This window comes from Drosophila guanche, unplaced genomic scaffold (genome assembly GCF_900245975.1).
Source record: "Drosophila guanche unplaced genomic scaffold, DGUA_6, whole genome shotgun sequence".
Taxonomy (NCBI): domain Eukaryota; kingdom Metazoa; phylum Arthropoda; class Insecta; order Diptera; family Drosophilidae; genus Drosophila; species Drosophila guanche.
In genome coordinates this window covers 1,307,744-1,327,183 of record NW_022995748.1, presented here as the reverse complement: position 1 = coordinate 1,327,183, position 19,440 = coordinate 1,307,744, and the positions used below count along the sequence as shown (strand labels likewise).

General features: G+C 42.8%; 1 protein-coding gene across 1 annotated transcript; it reads left to right on the top strand.

Annotated features, from left to right (window-relative positions):
* Positions 1–378: 378 nt before the first annotated feature.
* LOC117584466 (zinc finger protein sens) lies at positions 379–18,527 on the top strand. Its single transcript, XM_034273387.1, has 5 exons — positions 379–1,493; positions 10,294–11,137; positions 11,520–11,900; positions 12,241–12,422; positions 17,871–18,527. Exons 1-5 carry the CDS (start codon positions 986–988, stop codon positions 18,269–18,271), a joined length of 2,316 nt encoding a protein of 771 aa, XP_034129278.1. The 5' UTR covers positions 379–985; the 3' UTR covers positions 18,272–18,527.
* The last annotated feature ends 913 nt before the right edge of the window (positions 18,528–19,440 follow it).

The window sequence follows — 19,440 nt, the reverse complement described above, 5'->3', positions numbered from 1 at the left end:
CAGCAACAACAGCAACAGGCATACCAAATCCAGATTAAGCTCGAAAGTCTGAAAAGAAAAGTGGGCGTGGCCTCAGTTTCCAACTCAAATAAGGGGGTGATAGAGCGAGACAACACCCGAGTGCTAAAGCAAGAGCAGGACAGAGGGAGAGTGAGAGCATAAAAACCGCCAGCAATATGGTGGTTGTGTTTTTCAATTCCATTTCGTTTCCCACTGTCGCAACGTGTGTTCCGTTTCACTCGCACCCATCTCGCTCTCTCTGGTTCTCTCTTGGGTTTCTCTTTTCCATTCAAGGCAGCGGACAGAATAAACGTTACACTCGGGCGGAAACCAAACCGAAACCACCGAACCACCGTTAATCGCGCCCGCTCTCTCTCATCGTTAACAGCACTGCGACGCGACGCAACGCAAGGCAACGGTACACGACGCTGCTGACCAAATCCAGATTTCTTCCAATCTTGGCGAAATCGCAATCGAGAATTCAGCGAGCGAGCGTCGGTCGTGTGGTGTTCCGATAAACGTTCCGGACAGAAAGTCAAGTGCACAAATCCGACGTCGAAACACAGATTCACTCTCAGTCCAGGCGCCGGCGTCAGCAGAAGCAGAAGCAACAACAGCAGCAGCATTGAGAGCGTTTTCCACTCTGGATTCCACTCTGACTTCGACTCGGACTCGGAATTGTGGCCGTGATTAGGTTTTACAGTTTAGTCCGCTCGATGACGCCGAACCCAACAGTAGTTCCTCCAATGGCCAGCAGCAGCAGCTGAAGCTGAACAAAAATCTGTGACACTTCCTCCTCAATCGTGCGCGTGAACAGAACAGACCGCTTCCGTATCCGTATCCCGTATTCGCACCCAATCCGTGGTCCCATGCCGTCGCGTAAACTCCAATCAGTTGCAGTGCACAAGCCAAAGAAGAACCAAAGTTAGGATCTAAGATTAGTTCCAAAAATATATATTTAAAAAAAACTGAATCAGTGCCCAAGATGGACGTGGCCAAGCTGCAAGCGAATCCAGGCCAGCATCTACTGCATCCAGCTGCCTCAGCGGCACCTCCTGCCCATCAGCACCACCTGCCTCTCGACTACAGTTTGGGTAACTTTAAGCCTGCCATTGCCGCCGACTTTCCCGGCAATCCCTTCCTGGCTAGTCCGCAGCAGCAACAGCAACAGCAGCAGCAGCAGCAATCGTCTTCGTCAACATCTTCCTCCTCTACATCGTCCATCGCATCGCTGCAGGTCCGCGATCTAAGTGCGTTGACCGCAATGGCCACGATACCCTCGCCCACCCAGCTGCTCCACCAGCGGATGCAGCAGGCCCAAATCTCGGTGGACGCCGCTCTGGGGCACCACCAGCACCAGCAGCAGCAGCCCACCCACTCGCACTCGCACCCACAGCAACAGCCCCAGATGCCGCCGGCATCAACATCGCCTCGAGACTACGCGCCCATGTCTGCCTTCAAGGCGGTGCTACCCAAGAAGCGTACTCCCGACGGTAAGTACAAAGGGAAAGGGATTTCATTTTTTAATTTAACAAAGAGTTAAAAGTGTGTGTGTGTGTGTCTGCGTGTGATAATATTGAATACAAATGGATCAAAGAAGTTCATTATAGGAATATTATGTATAACTTTAGATCTGAATCAAAGGTGGAAACAAATCAATGAGTTGATTGATAGGTCCAGTAATGGTCTAAATCTTTATAAAAAAAGGTGATTAACAATAAGTGTAACAGATCCAACGGAGTAAAACCTTATAAAATATCTTTTGGATTGACCAGAGTTATATAATTATTCAAGTTTTCCTATTATTATTATTTATTTTGATATATCCATTACCAGTTTTTATAAACCAATCTTTATACCTATTTTATGTATGTACATTATACAAATGTAAAGATTATCTTCCATGAAATAATCAAATCAATTTTTGTAAGCTTTTTGATAAGTTTCTTGGGAATTCAGTTAAGTTAAACTCATCTTCAAATCGATTTTGTTGATATTTAACTTGTTTCTTTAAATTTGATAAGGAATTCATTAATAAATCCTTTTCCACGATTATTATCATCAAATGATTTAAATAAATAGTCATCTAAATGATAAAGTTGCAAATAGTTTTAAAATCAAGGAACACACAATTATAGCTGAAAGATCCAGCGTATAAGTATTCCCACAATATAATCGGCATACAAAATTTCCAATATTCATTTGTTCAGCCCACAACAAGGTTCCATCCAGACCAGACCAGACCCATATTCCCCAAGTTAATTACAACAAAAACAGAAAAAGCAAACCATGAAACATGACTCCAAAAAGAGCTGCGACAAAATCCCCCGAACATGCAAGGCCAGAAAATGTTAAAAATGTATTTGAATAATGTGTGATTTTAAAATATTGCATTGCGTCCGTGTGTGTCCACTGTGTGTGTGTGTGGCAGTGGCAGTGTCCATTTCAATGGTCATCCAGCCAGCAGTCATCCAGCGAGAGCTTCCACGGTGTTCGTTTAATTGGAAAAAACCCCAAGTCCAGTTGGTGGGAAAAACGTGAAAAACAAGAGCAGGGAAAGCTGCTGGAGGGGGATGGAGAGGAGGATGGCAAATATTCATTATTCCGTTTATATGGGTGAGAGTATATCAGCGTGTGTGTGGCTGTGTGTCTGTGTTGGGGCGCTTAATGTGCAAATCTTCTGGGCGGACATTGGGGCGTACAAATGGATATCGGGGATTGAAAAATCCATAGCTGAACCACAGATACACAGATACCAGATACGGGGCTGGCTGGCCAGAAAATAAACGGACAAAACACGGTCCAGTTGGGTGGGTGTGGGGTATGGGTGTGTGCGTGTCCGTATCTGTGTGTGAGAGGCAGACGCCGTTGTCATCGCCATCGCAGTTGAATTTCAAATATGAGCATTGAATGAGTGAATGAATGAATGAATGAGTGTATGTCAGAGTGTGTGTGTGCTCTCTCTCTCTTTCTCTTTCTCTTTCATTCTCTCACACACTCACACATGTACAGATCCAACGGAGTGTGGCACCCGTGGCAGACACAAGCGGATTTCATTTACCGGCATTACATGTATCCCACGGATATGTTTTTAGCTCTGCCTCTCTCCACGTTGTTTTGGGCCAGACATGGATATGCGGGAAAGCACAATCTCTCTCACACACACACACACATACACACATACACACCTATACATTTGCACTGAATTTTCAATTCCGTTTGCCGCGACATGCTTTCCTCTGACACTTTTCCTCTTCCTCGGTCTCTTTTTTTCTTTTGCCTGTGTGTTGGTTTCATTCTCTAGCGAAAATGAATTTCGCTTTGTTTGTTGAAATATTTTTTCCTTCTTTCTTTTTGATTTTTTGTTGTGGAAAATATTGGTTACCTTCTCCATGGGATCCAATGGTGACTGATTGGCCCCCAGTCCTGCCGGTGGAAATCTCTATGGCTTTAACTGGAAATCCCAGTAACTTGATTACTTTTAAAGAATTCTGCATCATATGAGGGCCTCTTGAATGTGTGCTACGTACAATTTATGAGTGTGGGACTTTAATTGTGCAAATAAGATTGTTCCCAGAGTATGAAACTAATAATGTTATCTCCCACATAATTACACAACCTTGCCCCCGGGGAGGTCAATCGAATACGCCCCACACCCATCCATGTGTGTCTGTGGGATCATCTTGAGTGTTTGTCATGCTCGTTCTAGTACGCCTTCTAGTGAGTGACTCAATTAATAAAGACTCTTCTCTAATGCTTCGGACACACTTTGACACCGTCGCGAGTTGCGACGACGTGTGTGACTCACGAATTAAGTTAAATTATGAATATTTCTGAGACCCCAGACTAAATGACAACTAATAGTCTGCGCAGGTCATAGGTTAAATGGCTGGAAGAACACAAATTAGTTGAATGGAGACCACAGCATAGCATTGATTCATAGATACAAAGTACTGGCATACTTTCCGAATGATATCAGACCAGAAAAATCAGAACGGGGCTGCCTTGGAAATCAGAAGTACATTCGCGCCCATAAATAATATTCATGATTTACTGTGACTCCGACTATCGGCCCATAGATGTGTTATAAACCTTATATATGGTGCACCGAATTCATCGATATAAATTCAATAATAAATTTGTTAAGCCATTTTCAATCACACCAAACAATTGAACAGCGATTCGAATCAATTAAAAGGGCAATCGAAATATTCTATCGAATAAATAAGCCAAAACAACGCTTGCCAATCCTACACACACACACACACACACAGTGCCACGTACAAGTATGCATACAACAGTTTTTTCAAGAGGTTTGCTAATCAGAAATCATTATAGGGGAACTTTGGTTGGACAGTTAAATCGCTGAAAGATTGTTTTAAATTAGAATTCAATAATAAAGGTTGTGGCAGATATAAAAGTGCGGCATCTAGTGTTATAATGTTTTATAAATCTTTGCTAAAATAGAGAACACTTTTAAGGGTACTTTTGCATAGTAATTTCCCCTTTATAAAGTATCTAATTTTTCTCTTCATATTTCTAAAACCCATGGAAGGGCATTCCGTTGTCGACTCCCCATCACATTATGCATTTCTGTGCGATTGCAATGTAGTATCATACCTACCTACCTATCACCTTATTGATCAATAACAAATTGTCGCAACGAAAATCAGAGCAATATTTATGAAATATTTACGACACACGTCGTAATCATTGGCAACTCATCGCCTGTCATATATTTTTTGAACTTCTCACAAGTAGACGAAAATTGGGCATTGTAAATCTATAATAAAGATATCCAAAAACCCAACAACCTACCAACCAGCCAGCCAGACAGTACGCCAAATAAAAGGAAAGCCACTCATGGTCTCTATGGTCTTCAAACTCTTGTATCTGCCAGATACAAACCTACACACACACACATAGATAGATAGGGTGGCAGAGTGGTGGGAGGCTTGTGTAGATAGTCACCGCACACGCGTTATGATTTACGATCCTGAGGTAAATACATAACGACATCTAAACATGTCAATATCCTCTCCTGAGGCCAGTTGTAAAATCGAAAGAGTAAAAGTATCATAAAGTAAGCGAAGCGACCGATAAGTACACAAAGCCAAAGGCACAAACCACAAGACAAACCTTCCGCATAGTTTCATGCAACATTAAGAAAATACGAGTATAACCGCCACAAGTCGAGTCCAGCTACAATTTTTGTTTTTCTTTTAATATTTATGACCTTGTTTCCATTCCGAGGTTCTATTCGGTGTTCGGTTTATCATCGCTTGCAATGTTTGACAAAGAAAAATCGATTTCCAGTGTGAAAGAAGCGAGGCGAACCCTTGCATTTGGTCACGTTCGCTGTTTGAATATTGAAAGTAGGATTTGCTCTGCCCAGATTCTATCGACTCCCCTCTCTCTCTTTCTCTCACGGAAACTACGATTTTCGATATCAAATATTTCGTACTGTCATAAAAGCTACCAGTAGATATCGGGCTTATAGTAATCATAAAACCCCAACCACAAAACGCAGAGGAAACTGCACATGCGATATCAGCAGTAAGTATTCGTATGACACAATGAAATCGAGTTTGATCCCCAAACCAAAACCAACATCCGAATCAAAAGAATTGATTAATTCGCGTTGAGGTAAAAGTTATTTATAAATCAGATTTTTCCATTACTGGCATGCAAAAAGCTAAGGTTGGTAGCCATAGCTATAATGCCAATTATTAGATAACGAATTTATTACTTGACATGTTCCATCAATTTAAATAATCTATAATTAATTCAAGCCATTTTATTGCATTATAATATTATGTCTATATATTTTATTATTTATGCCATACCCTGCCGAAACGTACTGTATATTATTCTGCACAAAATCACAAAATTCGCACGAAATTCTTTACCCGAGCAAAGTTTGAGCGCAGGAAATAAATAAATAAATTCGGAAATCGAAACTAACAACAACAAAAACTGACAAGACCACCAATTAAATTTCATGAGCGGAAAAAAGGTAAAAATTGTAGTTAAAAGTTTAGATAGCCTTCTGATTTATGGCCCCAGCGATAAGCAAGCGGTGGGAAAGGGGAAGGCTGGCATGTGGGAAGAGTTAAGTGATTGGGTACAGAGGAGGGAGGTAGGGCGCTGCGGGGTCTAGACTATAGCCCATTCGATTGATTTGCAGTGTAAAAATAAATAATGTAATTGCAATTGCGATATGTGTAAGGTTTCATCAAAGGAGAGCCACCGCAGGCCGACTGATAGACTGATAAAACGATTGACAATTGTTCCACCATTCAATGGCTCAATTTCTCAATCGCTCAATCCTTCCTGGGGTTTTCGCTGGGAACTGCCAACTGTGAGCTGGTGGTGAGTGGTGTTTGGATACTCAATCCCCATCTAATGCCACTCAACGAGTTGAGCTTATGCCAGGCTAAAGAGCTATGTGCTCTTATCGACATCAACGATAGGGGGAATGGGCAATGACATAGGTATTCGTACATATGAATAGGGAATGGAAATCGATTGAAATTAAATCCTAAATCGAAATCCAAACTGAAATCCAAAATCGAAATCGAACGAAATCTCAACGTATCCGTAAATCATGAGCTCACACACTCATTCCACATTCTGGCACTGGCAACGAAACGGCAGACCAGAGACCTGTACAGACCAAATCATGGCCTAATCTATCCAACCGTTCACAGTTTATGGTACCCTCTCTGGTCATATCGCGTCGTCCGTGGGCCCTGCCCTCCGCTGCCCTGCTGCTCTGGCTCTATATTATTATTTATATTGCACTGTTTTCTTTCATATTTTTATTTGTCGCATTGCCACTTTCATATTTGCCGAAAGCTGAATTTGTTTTTATATTATTATGGCCCCAGGCAGGCCGGTCTCCGACTACTGTTGCCTTCCAGCCGGTTACCAGCGCTCCCGCTCCCGCTCCCGTTACCGATACCCTACTTTCTGATCCGATAATTTCTTCTGGCAAACTCAATTACCTGCAAAATATTATACAAACTTTGTACCCGCTCGTGTGGCGCCTAAATCAACTGATTTCGCACTCGAAAGTTGTAAAATCTTAAAAAAGAAACCCAAATGAGCTACGTTTCCAATGGCATGTCCGACCAAAAAATTGATTGATTTATTATTTTTAAAGAGCATTAGAAGCTGCAGATTTTGGGTACTTTTGGCCACGATTTCTATGAAACATCTTAACTGTTTAGAATCATTTCTAGATTATGTCAGTACTTGCAATGTCATCCAGACAATGACTTATGAATTTTTAAGTCTATTTAGAATGAAGTGCATCACCATAGACAACTCAATTATTAAAATCCAAGCTATTAGGAAATCCAAATTCTAGTAGAACAAAAGCCACACAAAGAATTCATATATAAACCTCCCACAAAAACCTTTGATAAATTTCCAATAAAAACTCCCATAAAGTTGTAAAACATATTACAATAATTAACACCTATGTGGCAGCCCGAACCCCAAGCCCTTTCAGAAATCGTTAACCCCAAACCAAACAGTAATGGCTGCAAATCGCCCCAAAACAATAATAATCCAGGCCTGACAATGGGCCACAGCAGCCATCCTCTTCCACAGATACAAAACAGACAGGCAAGAGGGGTGAAGAAGAGGGGTCAGGATAACAATGATTTCAATTACCATGCAGTGTCGAATAATTATTTTACCTTCTTCTTTTTTTGTTGTGTGCCGTTGTTGTTTGTGAACAAGTGCGTGGAGTGCGTGAATATTGCTCCCGGGCGAATAAAAACAGATGAACATCGGACGCACCCACAGACGCCAGAGGAGGGAAAGAAGAGGATTTGCTTTTGCTTTGGGTGAGGAGGAGGGGAGGACGACGGCTATGTCTAATGTGCACAAATTTATGACTTTACTGCCCGGCCGTTGAGGGGTCGTTGAAGCAGGAGCTGCTGCGGCAGGATGAGTACCCAGCACTGTGCCACTTTCACTGCCACTTTGTCAGCTTCCAGCGTTCATCCCTGGAGCGGCATCGGGCACATGCTTATGCTCATTATTATCATTTAAACAAGTCGGCTCGGCTCTACGTGAGCCACCCAGGGGCCACCCAAGAGCCACTCTTGTCCTCTTGTCTTGGGGTTGGCTTTCGTCCTGCTAGTTTTTCGTCGCCAGTTGCCAGTCGACAATTTTCCAAACGTTAAACGTTTCCAATTTTATTTGTCGACCTAAGCTTCCGAACCGAACCCCCCTTATGCCATCATCTTTCCTCCCCCACACACATTTGCAGGTTCTGTTCGTGTGGGCACGTTTACGGTTACGGTTACGGGTACGGGTTTTGGCGATTCGTATATTCAATTCGTATTCGTTTTAATGGGAAAATGCTCTCGGTACGATTGTGTGGATAATTAGAATAAAAAGGGTTGGACTGGTAATGGTGGGGCACAGCAAATGGATATTTGCCGTAATGTCAATGATTAAAATTTAGATTCTAAGAGGGTGACACAAGAGATTTGTTTATTGGTAAAAATAATAGCAAATATTGACAATTTATTAATAATTTATTAAACTTATAGTTGAGAAATTGCAAGAGATGTTTGTCGGCTAAACAATTCAAAGGAAGTGTATAATATTCAGTAAAATGAAGTCATACTTTATATTTAGTATAAAATGCACCCATCCGCACCCCTTTTCGCTTTAAAAACCTCCAAAAATCGTTCGTGTCTCTCTTTATTCTCTCTCCCCTTATAATATTTCGGAGGATATTTTCCTTGATCTGCTTTGCTGTATCCAGCAGTTGCTTAAATTGTGGCTTATGTTAGATTTCCATATTGAAAAGCACTTAAAACCAAGAACCAAAACCACAACAGCAGAAGGGCAATAAAAACACTTGACACTGTGGCACGAAAGAATGAAGCAGCCAGAGCACTACCCTCCCTCCCCGCACTCCCCTTATGTATCTGTGTATCTGATGGATACAAAGAGATTCCTTCCCATTCAACTAAAATGCGCTCATTTCGCATATTCTTTCTTGTGCGTGTGGCATTTGGTTTTTGTTTATATTTATTTGGCTTTGCGTTTTGCCGCCTGACCGACTTTTACTTTTTCTGGAATCAAAGTCCCGCCCCTGCATTTACCTCCCGCTATATGTATGTGGAATACCTCCAAGACTACGGCTCATCCCCCTCATCAAGGGGTCTTTGCTCCGTTACTTTTATCTCCGTGGCGAATTAGAATGTTGTCAAATTGTTATTCTTTTGTAGCGATGCGGATTCATTCATTCATTCATTCGACTCGCCTCAGGCCTCAGGCATCCGTTCTCTGTCCTCCATCCCCCAGCCTCGTGTCGCGGTTTGTACTTGCTTCTCCGAGCGGTACCGTACCCCTTTCGCGACACACAGTATAAGGCCTGCGCCTGCGTCAATTCCATCCTCAGCGAAATGTCGCCAGGCAGTTCGTGCCCTGTTTTTGCGTGTGTGTGTTTTCTGTTTTGTCATGCTCCATTTAGCCGAGTGTGCACCGAACAGATGTTCTATTTAAACGCACATTATTATTATTTCATTTCGACAGGCGATACGATAGACTCGACTCGACTCTTCCACGTCTTCTTTAGCGCTGGCTGTTTGTGAGTTGTTGTGTGCACCACACAAAAGAGATGGCTTTGAAATGAATGTGGATATACAAATAAAATGTGGATAGATTATAGTTATTATTGGACACATATTTATACACGGAAAATCTCAACTTTTGATTTGATTTATGGCTACAGTTCACTCTTTTTCACTTTCATATTCGTATGTCCTTTTTTTCTGCCTCTTGCTCCGTTCGCTTGCGACGTTTTTGTCGGGTGGCTGCTCTGGTCCAGGGCGTGCCATCGTCAACCCTGAGCGCCGGCGCCGGCGCCGTGTCCGTCCGGTCGTCCTACCGATGCCCAATATCTCGGGGTGACGATGCCGAATGATGATGCGTTGATGTCAAATGCGGGACGAAGGAAAAGACGAGGAGTGGGGTGGCGGAATGGGAATGGGAATAGGCTTGGCAGGATACGTTGATTAGGGTGAATTAATGGTCATGTAAGGTGGATTAGGCGATTGAATACGAAAATAATTACATTTGAAATTCGATACGCTTTGTATAGCACGATGTGTGTTTTTGTTTGTGTTAGAGAGGAGATACAGGTGGATTTTCCTACCCTGTCTTCTTCTTCATGGGTGTGCATGATTGATGATTGATGTGCCACGCGCCTCGCTCTGATTTTCACTAAACGTTTGCTTTCGCTTTCTCTCTCTTTCTCTGTAGATGCCTCTCTCGCCTTTAGCATAAGCAGATTGGTCAAGACTGAACACCTGACGGCGATGGCAGCCGCCGCCGCAGCGGGACTGAAGCCCCCAACGCCTTTGGAGGACAACAACAACTCAATTTCGATGCTGAGCAAAAACCAACATCATCATCATCAGCCCCAGCAACAGCAGCTCCAGCAACAGCAGCATCTTCCCCAGCATCAGCATCAGATACTGCAGCGATCCAAGCCCACATTCCTCAGTGCCAGCGAACAGTTGCGCCAGTCCCGCTCCCGTTCCCGCTCTAGATCGAGGACGCCGTCACACAGCTCCTCGCAAATTGACATGGAGGATGCGGACTCGCACCACTCGCATCGCTCGCTGCATTCCCGCTCTCGCTCGCCCAGATCCCGCTCGCGCTCCCACTCCCGGTCACGCTCCCACTCGAGCAGCTCCTCTGTCGAACTGGAGGTGGACTCACCGCCGGGCAGTCCCAGCATCAGCTCTCCGAGTGCCGCCTCCGCCTCCGAGCTGCTGATCACGGCCAACAGCAGCACCAGCAGCATCATCTCCAAAAAGTCGGATCTCTTTTCGGTCTCCGCCCTGCTGCGGCGGGACGAGCCACACCAGAGACGCGCCCGCAGTCCCCAACTCGGCCATCTGGCCAGCTCTGCCTCGGCCCTGGCCATGCCCTTCAACCCATTGGAGGCCATGCGGCAAGGCTATCCTCCCAACTATGAGGCAGCCATGTTCCAACGCCCACTCTTCTCGCCCGCTCTGCCCTTTTTTGCAGCCGTTGCCTTCCACCAAGGCCAACAGCAGCAGCAGCAACAACAACAGCAACAGTCTGGACTGGGAGCAGGGTAAGTTGGGTGAGGAATAACATGTATGGGAAGACTATGTTTTGATCTATTAGTGAAGAGAAATACTCGTACCAAGAGGGAGTAAGGAAGGGAGAGCTACAGAGCACAGAAAATAGTTTGTTTTTAAATTTTTCATTTGTTTGAAACATTCCTTCTCGTTAGTAGTAGTTTCTGCAGTATTTACGGTAATCGCAAGCTTTACTTTAATCCTTCACACTTTTCATATTATGTAGATTTTTTCCTTCTTATTACTGCCATTAAATTAGTTAGTCAAAGACACAGACACAGACAGAGAGTGGAAGGGAGTGGTCAGTCGGGCGCTAGTCCTATTCTTAATTAACTCGCCTCAATTAAATGTGTTTTTGCCATTTCCCATTTGCAGCTACCATCCGGACTCGCAGGAAAATCTCTTCCGTTTGCGGAGTCTCATGGTGCCGCTGCAGTCCGCCGGACAGAACAACTCCACAGCAGCGGCTGCGGCAGCGGCAGCAGCAGCGGCAGCCGTCGGTGTGGGTGTGCCCCCAAATGGAGGACACTTGGGTCTGCCGCACGCGCCACATCTGCATTTCCATCACATGGCGGCCAAGTGGCCGGGCCTGCACCAATTCAGCGACCTGTACTCGTGCATGAAGTGCGAGAAAATGTTCTCCACGCCGCACGGCCTCGAGGTGCACTCCCGCCGGACCCATCATGGCAAGAAGCCCTATGCCTGTGAGCTGTGCAACAAGACCTTCGGCCATGAGGTTAGCCTCAGTCAGCACAGGTATGTGAGAGTGGCATTTGGCCACAAAAAGCCACCAGCTGTAGGATAGGTGGGGGGCAGGGCAAGGGGACAGGGGATCTGCATACCTAATGAGTGGACTCTGTCTGGGTCCGAAATGGACTCCTGCTGTCCTGGGACACTTTGCATTACTTAATTTAGCCGAAATGGCTGGATTTTAGCCTGACCAAATGTTTGCCTTTGTGGCAGTAGTTAAAACAGAATCCCCAACCCCGCTGCCTGCACCTTGCTTGGGGAATTGGTATGGAGTTTGGCTTTAATTACAGCAAACGCTCGTTAACGTGAATCTCTCTCCTTCTCCCTTCTTTTGCTGTTTCCTCAGGGCGGTGCACAATGTGGAAAAGGTGTTCGAGTGCAAACAGTGTGGCAAACGCTTCAAGCGTTCCAGCACACTGTCCACACATCTGCTCATCCACAGCGACACGCGGCCTTATCCCTGCAGCTACTGCGGCAAGCGATTTCACCAGAAGAGTGATATGAAGAAGCACACCTACATACACACAGGTAAGCCATGAGATATTCTCTATAAATATAAATGCAAATAACACTACAATCGGTGGACTCTTCTTGTGATTGTGCTGATCGTGAATACATATATACACTGAATGGGATTAAATACCTTCCTCTTGCGCCTTGAAAACATGAACAAAAAATCGTTGGCATAAATAAATCTATTCCTGTTCCCTTAGAAACATTTTTGAAATTCAGATTTCTGCACTTAATAGATTTTTGATGGCTCAGCGTACATTCTCCATGTATGGTGCGAGACTTAAGAAAGAACTTTAAAGTATCTGCCCATAAAGACAAGCCCAGTAAATGGGGGGAAAATTACCAGAAATGGGGGCACTATCGAGGACAGGAAGCGTAGCCATTAAAGCGTTTGGCAAACCACCACCAAAAGCCGCATTCAGTCGCCAGTTCACCAGTTCCAATTACAGTTGCCATCGCCACCCATCGTAGAGCCAAAACCATCGCCAGAATCAGCAGATAGAAAAGATACCGTGAGGGGGAGAGACGTGAAAAAAAAAGAAAAATGGAGCAGACAAAAGAGCTTTTACTCTCTCTCAGATTGAAAGGAAAAGAGAGCCAGAGAGATAAAGAGAGAGAACGAACACAGAGAGAAACAGAACTATAAAATCAGTGAGCGGGAGAGAGGCGTGGTGCTGATAAGAGGATGAAAGTTAGGAAAGCAAGCGGGACGGACGGGTGGACAGACTGCTATGTACAAGACTCCACTCTGGGCGAGCGAGAGACTGGAAGGTCTGCACACACAGATACAACAAACGAACGCCTCAGTGAGTGAGCGAGTGAGTGAGTGAGTGAGAGTGAGAGGCAGCAACAACGGACAGAGAAATCACAGCCGACCAATGAAAAATTTAGTCAAGAGATTTTGATTTTCTGTTTTATACGCGCGCACACACACGAATAACAAATACGAGACACACACACTAACACACTCACACATATGCATACAAATTGTGCTGCTGTATAGGTGGCTCATGTACACACCCTTACGCAGGCTGGCCTCCGCCATTACGAACCGAAACTGAAACACGGCTAAAAGGGAAACGGTGAAACATGGAACGGGGAACGAGGAACGGGTAGAAGGTTACAGTGGTGCGGCTGTGGGTGCGGCTGAGGTAGAGGCTAGAGGTAGGGGCAGGGGCAGGGCATTAGCATCGATTTCAAGTTCTTGATGTCTACGTGAAAATTTCTAATCTCAAATGCGATTTATTTTGCTTTTTGCTGACATACCCAAAAAAGTGTTTTTCGCTTCAAGTTTAAGTTTGCCGAAAGATACCACGATTTATTTTTCTGAGGAAATTTGAAATTAAAATTAAATAAAATACCAAAAGTACAAACTGAATGTTTTGTAAAACTTTCTATGATTTCTCATAATTGAAAATATGACTAATTTTATACTCTTTTGGAAAGGTTTTCTACCAAACACCATCTTCTGTTATGTCTTAGTGATTGCACAATGAATAAGGTCTCACAATTTGCCAAATATTTGTCGTAAAGTATATCTTCATGGCAAAGAGGTTTATTTTTGTTCAGTTCCACATGATTTCATTTTCTCAGCTACCATAATAAGCATCTTTATTAATTCATCAGATTTCCCTTCTATATACGCAGTCTGGATCATTAGGCATAAAAAGCGTAAATTCCTGTTGCCTTCAAATCAGTTTACAAATGGCAAGGATAATAACCTCTAATAAGCAAGAGTTCCCTCCACTCGAGCTCCTCCCACATGGCAGATGTCTGGCAAAATCAGTGAAAGAGAAATCTGCGCACACACACATACACACACACACTCGTACATACAGAGCGAGAAATGCAGAGAAAAGAGAGAAATATTCCAGACATTTTTATCGTTTTGCCGTCTTCGATTTAGAACGTGTGCCTACCCAGACGCGACCCCAACCCAACCCAACCCAACCCAACCGTCCTCCCGCTGACAGCAGTCCGCACATGTGGCGATGCTCAGCTTAAACATTTCAAGATTTCCCATTTCCCATTCAACTGTTTTGGTTTGTTCCGTTTCCATTTCCTGCTCTGCTAAATTCCTTTTTCTTCTTTACGACTTATCCTTAATTTTCCTTCCTTTCTTCGCTTTCTCTTCTCCTCTCTCCGTTTGAGACGTGTTTCCATTCCGGACAGCAGATTTTTCCTCCTTTCATATGATGTGATTTTTCTGAACCAATTCCTTGATTTTTTTTCCATTCAGTTCAAGTTGCTTTCTTCAATTTCGTATATTTACTTTTTGGCCAAATGTTTTTATATCTTTCTCCTTGTGTGTTTTGCTTCCATTTTCCTCTTGCTCTTGTTCTATAGTAAGTGTTGTTGCTGTTGCGCTTTTATTTCCCTGCCTCAGATTTTTCCGTTTCCCCAAAATTTATGCGCCATAAAACGGGGAGAAAGTGGAAACACAATACGTTGCTTCTTTTTGGGATTTTTTACTTATTCATGACTTTTGTTGTTCCATTTGAAAATTCAATCTTATTGTGGCAAAGGTGAAATGGTGTCGTTTTTTCTCTTCTTTGGTTGAAACAAATCGATAAATTAAAAAGGTGGGAAAGGTTAAATGAAAAGTTCTTAAAGGTTAAAACGTACACTTAAATCCAGAGCGAACTATTCCATTTTTTCTAACTGTTCAGTAGGTTGAACATTTTAGGTATAAATTCAAGACTTTATTTTCGTAAGGAACGCGACTAAATTATCTATGGCCTACATATTTCACATGGCATGAACGCAAAAATGCTTTGAATACAATCTAGATTGATTACAGCTATCAATCTGTAACTATAAAGCTACATTAAGTAATAAATATTATCTGAAAATAAAAACAAGAAAATTTCCAAAGACTCCCAAAATTGTCTTTCACCCTCTTCACAATTAACTCTTAAATTTCAATCAACACTCAAAGTATCCCCCTGCCCACCATTCTATGCTTTTCACAAATCAAATCCAAAAACCCCAAATCCGTTTTCCCTCTGTTTCGCAGACGGTCCACATGGCGTATGCGTGATTTGATGTCCACTGAAATATGTTGGAACGTGTTGAATTAGAAAATAGGATGCCAGGGGAGAAGCAGTAGAGTGGAAAGTGAAAAGTGGAGTGCAGCAGAAGTAAAGCATAAAATATTAGAAGACTAAGAGGAAAGCCATTCGGACGGGGGCCACGCCAAGATTTAAAAGTATTTCTTCGAGTATCTCCCACAATGTGATGCAATAAAAATCCTTGAAAAAGCAAACGAGCAAAGAAACTTTCTATACATAAGCTGCCCCAATGGTTCCAACTACTCCAGACTCTAGTATTTGGCCCCCGTAAAAGTTTTTTGCTTTGGAAACTGCCGACGGCCGACGGGATTTTTGCTATTTTCCCTACTTCCCCTGAGGGTTTGGGGTCTCTCGTTAGTGTTCGTTGCTAAAGCCGTGATAAATAATAAAAGCTGCTCTATAATCTCTGCGACTACGTGACGTTATTTGTGCCGATAGTGCACGAACGTGCCCCGAGCAGCAAAAGCAGCAGCACCACCCGAGAGCCAGCCTCGAACCCCAAGGAGCAGAACCCCAAGAACCCTTCAGCATCAGCGTCAGGCATGGGTTTGTGTCTGTGCCAGAGACAGAGTCATGCTCTCGTTGAGGCCAACTGAGAGCCAACTTTCGCCTGACTACTCAATTTTACTGTTGCTCCCTCCCCCATGACCCCCATCCACTCACCAATCCCTCCGCCAGATTCTTAAGCAGAAGAGGAAGAGATTCTCATGCCGCGGGAGCTAAAAGTTGAATCAGAGCACATCCCTACGGTCGAATGTTTCACAATCACGTCGCTGCAATTCCATTATATACAACGAAGCGAAGCAGCCGCAGCCGCTGCCGTTGCCGTTCCTTCCGTTTCGGTGGTTGTACACAGTTCTCTCGTCCATCTCTCTCTCTCTCTCTCTCTCTCTCTCTCTCTCTCTCTCTCTTTCTTCTCTGCTCTGCTCTTTTGCTATACATATCCCTCGGAGAGTAAATGTGTGTTCTGTTTACATATTTTATATACTCACTGTAGGGAGCCCAGCATCAGAACCAGAGTCAGGTTCTCTCCTCAAGTTAGCATGTTGTCGTCGTTATTTTGTTTCCATCACCCTCAATCTGTATCACTGTATATAAGTTATACATATACCCATGTATGTATGCATGGTATATAAAACGTAACCCAACCTATGCCACTATCTCCCATAGATAAGCAACAAAAAGAAATATTTGTATGCGATGTAGTACATTCCGCTACCATTGCAACTACCAGCAAAAGTTTTGTGGTGCCACAAATAAATATAATCAAAGTTTTCCTATAGAAGGGGTGTGCCAATGGATTTAGTTCTGGGTAGAACCAAGACCTGTTTCAATGATAAATGATTTATTAGAGAGAAAGTCTGTTAATAGATACTGCCTAAAGCAGCAGAGGGAATATGAAGATTCAGTAAGAAAGAAGTACTATACACTTTGATTTCCAAGTGGATCTGTGAAGATCATAAACCAAAAAGATGAAACCTCGAAATTATAGGAATATTCCTTAAAAGAAGCGCAATATTTTACGGAATATAACAGAAAATCAAACAGACATTACTTCCCTTCTCTCAATAAACCTTTTGTCCAAGGTTATATTAAACCAAATGATCTGCCTGTAACTTAGCACTTAAAATATTCCCTTTAATTTCTGAGATTTGATTACAAAGACCGCAAGGTTGATGGCTTTTCTGGCGCCCCAACAAAATTCATTCATTTCGAACTGTGGTTTTTTTTCCCCCAAATCTCTAATGAAAAATTTAACAGAATGAGAATGTGCAATAAATGGAAAATAAAGCTGAAACAAGGGAGGGGGATTACGAGACAGGAAGGAAAAGAAAAAATGCGAAGAAAATTACTTTAAAACTGTTGTCAGAGGCAGTGGGAAATATTCGGTTGTTTAAGTGCCGGAGACCGGAGTGCCGTAACCACAGAACATCACACAGATGAACCAACAAAAAAAAGAAGTTGAAATTTAAAAAGGACTCGAGGACTCTTCTGCCACATTTCCTTACCCCAGATGAGTCTGTTGAGGATGGAGCATGCAGTAGGGGGATGTTGAATGGAGCGTCCTGTGGTCTGCGGAGATGACTTACATGTTCCCTTCTTGTTGCCGGGTGATGGGTCTGGAAATGCTTTCTGTCTGGCAACGATTCGCTTTTTTGGGGGATGCCACAAGAAGAGTCGAAGAGTCGGAACTTTTACATGTGTGTGTGTGGGGGTGTGTGGGTGGTGGATGCGGCCATGAAAGCAGAAAAGATACTTAAAATGGCGCACACTGGTTGAATATTTTGCCAATACACATTTGTGGACTTTTGGGATACTTTATCGAAATAAACATACTCCGATATGCTATACTTTACTCTAATTCCAACTATTTTTCCTTTCCTTATTGCAGGTGAGAAACCGCACAAGTGCCAGGTGTGTGGCAAGGCGTTTAGCCAGAGCTCGAACCTGATAACGCACTCCCGCAAGCACACCGGCTACAAGCCCTTCTCCTGCAAGCTCTGCCACAAGTCCTTCCAGCGCAAGGTGGACCTGAGACGGCACAAGGAGACCCAGCACACCGATCTGCGTGTCCATCTCGGCAAGGTGGACTTCATGTCAGCAGCAGCGGCGGCAGCAGCAGCCTCTGCCGAACTGGCAGCCGGTGTGGGTGTGGGTGTGGGAGTGGGTGGCCAGCAGGCGGGTCCATCACCAGCGAATCAGGGTCCCAATGCGGTCACATCCGGCCCGACAGCAGCGGGAGGACCACAGATGGGGTCGCTCAACTGTCAGAAGGTGTCGCTGCTGGTATAACATCAGCAGCAGCAGCAGCAGCAGCAGCAGCAGCAGCAAGGGGCAGGCCAAATCCAAATCCAAATCAACCGCAATCATTGTGCAATAGATGGAAGTGAATATAATCATCGTCAGGCGTTTTCCTTTGCCGTTTCGCATTGAGAAATGTTTGAGAAGTACACCGAAAACCAAAAAAGATAAACTAATTGAAATAGTTTTAAGCAAAAGACAGTTAACCAATATTTCCCATGTTGCCAAAAAGAAAAGAATAGAAAAACTAACACAAAATAATACCAAAGAAAATCCAAGAAAAAGCTAATACAATTAAAGACTATGGTCACACCTCCAATTCTCATTAAAAACTAACATAGATATTGCCATATAAATAGCTCTCTCTTAACTCTCTCGTCTTCAAAAGCAACCCAAGAACTACGAGTACATATTCCAATAACAAACAAAAACTAAACTAAAAGAATTTTCAATGTTTTTTCTTGATGTATGTGAGATTTCTGTGGGATAAATGGGATTTCCAATCAAATGAAAATCAAAATATAATTAAAAACCATAAATACATCACTATGTTGTACGTGTCGTACTTTGTAAAATGTAAAACAAATAAACAAAAATAATATTACTTAAATAATAAATAAAAACCAAAAGAATGTTCCAAGTTTTCGCTTCTAGATAGTTGTGAAATTTTAAACAAAAATCGCTGTAACTATTTTGATATTATATCATTCCAATGAATTTAGTCTAATTAATAAATTTTTTAACTTATTTATGCATATAATACGTGTATGTATGTAAAAACAAAATGCTAAATAAATATATATTATACATATATATTTTCATTTTAATGTTCAACAACAAATAATATATGTAATATTATTATAATAAAATATGAATGAAAAAAACTAATCTAAATTCTAAGTATTTTTATGTTTTCAAAATAAATTAAATTTATTAAGCAAATTCTGGAGGATTTTTTGATTATAAAAGGGGGTAATGGGGTTTACTTTCCACTCTTAATAAGAGGATGTCCTAAAATCATTGAAATATTCCTCATTTGTTAATTCAAGAAGACGCCTTTCAATCGTCTAAATCGATATAGATATTCTGACATTTTGGTATATAAATATATAATTCGATTGCTGACTCGAACCCTTTTCTTCATTCACAAGTCAAACAGT

Coding starts and splice junctions, on each gene's coding strand:
- LOC117584466 (XM_034273387.1), top strand. CDS start 986: ATGGACGTGGCCAAGCTGCAAGCGAATCCAGGCCAGCATCTACTGCAT. Junction 1,494..10,293: donor CAAGAAGCGTACTCCCGACG/GTAAGTACAAAG, acceptor CTTTCTCTGTAG/ATGCCTCTCTCGCCTTTAGC. Junction 11,901..12,240: donor GTTAGCCTCAGTCAGCACAG/GTATGTGAGAGT, acceptor CTGTTTCCTCAG/GGCGGTGCACAATGTGGAAA.